General features: G+C 40.7%; 1 protein-coding gene across 6 annotated transcripts in view; it reads right to left on the bottom strand.

Annotated features, from left to right (window-relative positions):
* The window catches only part of PCNX1 (pecanex homolog 1 (Drosophila)), a 159,472-nt gene that overhangs the window by 54,734 nt on the left and 102,759 nt on the right, over positions 1–1,979 (bottom strand). For all 6 annotated transcript variants that reach the window (XM_019519142.1, XM_019519141.1, XM_019519138.1 and 3 more), the window contains one exon: positions 1,492–1,597. In XM_019519142.1, coding sequence (XP_019374687.1) covers positions 1,492–1,597 — 106 coding nt within the window. The remainder of the gene's footprint in view (positions 1–1,491; positions 1,598–1,979) is intronic.

A 1,979-nucleotide genomic window follows, 5' to 3' on the forward strand; every position in this document is an offset into this window, starting at 1 on the left:
CTGGCAGAGGGTAGATTTAGGCTAGATATCACGAGGTGCTACTTCACAGTCAGGGTGGCTAGGATCTGGAACCAACTTCCAAGAGAAGTGGTGCTGGCTCCTACCCTGGAGTTCTTTAAGAGGAGGTTAGATGTACACCTTGCTGGGGTCGTTTGACCCCAGTACTCTTTCCTGCCATGGCAGGGGGTCAGACTAGATGATCTACTCAGGTCCCTTCCAACCCCAGAAACTATGAAAGGCCATCTTAAATTCATTCTCCCTCCCATACCACTAACCTCAGAGTTGTGGTTCCAGTGCCAACTCCAGCTTACAGCATGGCGTGCATGTTGCCCCAACCTCCACTGGCCAGGCAGAAGTGGCTGAGGTGGCAACAGCTCCAGGATGGGTTGGGGGCTGCTGATTCCTGACTGGGTGGGGACTGGAGCGACTATGTACGCCGCATACAAGGCTGGAGCTGGGATTCAGGGTAAGCAGCAGAGGCAGCACTGGGCATAGAAGGGGAAGACGGGGGCAACGGCACGAAGCAGGGGGTGGGAGGGTGTGGGACACAGGGTGCCAGCTATGGCTCTGGACTCCAAGCCTGGAAGCCAGAGATGGAGCTTCAATTGCAGAAGCTGCCTGCCCTGCTTGTTGCCTTTTACATGAATCTAAGGTGAGGGGCTCTTCTCCCCAGGTTGAACAGGGGGAAAAAAAACTCTTCTTAGATTTGAGTAAAAACACCAGTCATAGAAAACCATAAATTATCCTTCACTCATCTTTTTGGACATTCTACCTTAAATTACCTTTTTTTTTTTTAAATAACTTACAATGAACTTTGGAGGGCAAAAGAAAGGTCGCACTCTAAATACTGCATATTTTCAGATGCGTGTATGGACAAAGAAACAGCATCATTTCAATATGATCAGTTACAGAAGCAACACACAAAGTTTACAGATCTAGAACAATTAATCACAAATATAATTTCCTTCCATGTGTTATCTATATCTCCAATGAAAAGTTTTTAATTTCTTTTGAAATTCAGCCTATGCATGCACTTCAAAGAATCAAGAGCTGCACTTTTAAATGTTTTGGGCTACATTTTTACTTAATTAATGTTTGAGTGTAAATTACTGTGCACAATGTACACAGAGTTCTTCATGCTTGATGAGTTGCTAACTGCCAAAGTATATATGCAAATTAAATCTGTCTTCTAAAGAATAAATTTTCAACACAAATACCTAGTAGTGATAACTCAGGCCTTAAATGAATTATTTCACTTGAAATTCCTATAAACAGAGACCTAAAAGTCTTGAAGTTAAATAAAAGTTAGTGGGACTCTAATGCCATATGGCCTTAATCTCCCCCTCCCTTAAATGTCAGCCACGCCACACCACACCAATGAATATATATGAGCCTAACAAATGCAAATTAACTTAATGCCAGACCAAAAGATGCGATAGCAGCTGAGACTGATCAAATGTTCAGGCTGATTTATACGAAAAGCCAACTTACCACTGAATTTCTAAGTTTTTCAGGTAAAGGATCTTTCACTTCAGAGAGAGGATCCTCTGGGTTCTTGCCTTCAGAATTAGGAAAAATTTTTGATTGTACTAAAGAACTAAAAAAAAAAAAATAAAGAGAGAATTCACTGAAAAAATATACATTTCATGGGAAAGGTTTATAAGTGGTAAAAAAATAGGCCTATTACTAATTAACAGGATTCCTGTCTGTCTGTTAATCTGCTTTTTCACTGCTTTGTAAAGTAGTTTAAGTAAATCTCAATCACTATATAAAAGTAAATTTACATGAATAGGCATAACAGCCATCATTAAGAGAGAAATTTATATTAAATTTTCTACTCTGGCATCAATATGGGTTAACAGTACGAAAAAGGCTTTAAAAACCAAGTCTCCCATATCCCAGGTGAGAATGCTAACCACTGAAACAAAGACAGACAGACAAACCGACTTAATTACCCAGCAGGTTTCATTCAGGTTAGG

This window comes from Gavialis gangeticus, unplaced genomic scaffold (genome assembly GCF_001723915.1).
Source record: "Gavialis gangeticus isolate Ggan-Ray unplaced genomic scaffold, GavGan_comp1, whole genome shotgun sequence".
In the NCBI taxonomy this organism is placed as follows: domain Eukaryota; kingdom Metazoa; phylum Chordata; order Crocodylia; family Gavialidae; genus Gavialis; species Gavialis gangeticus.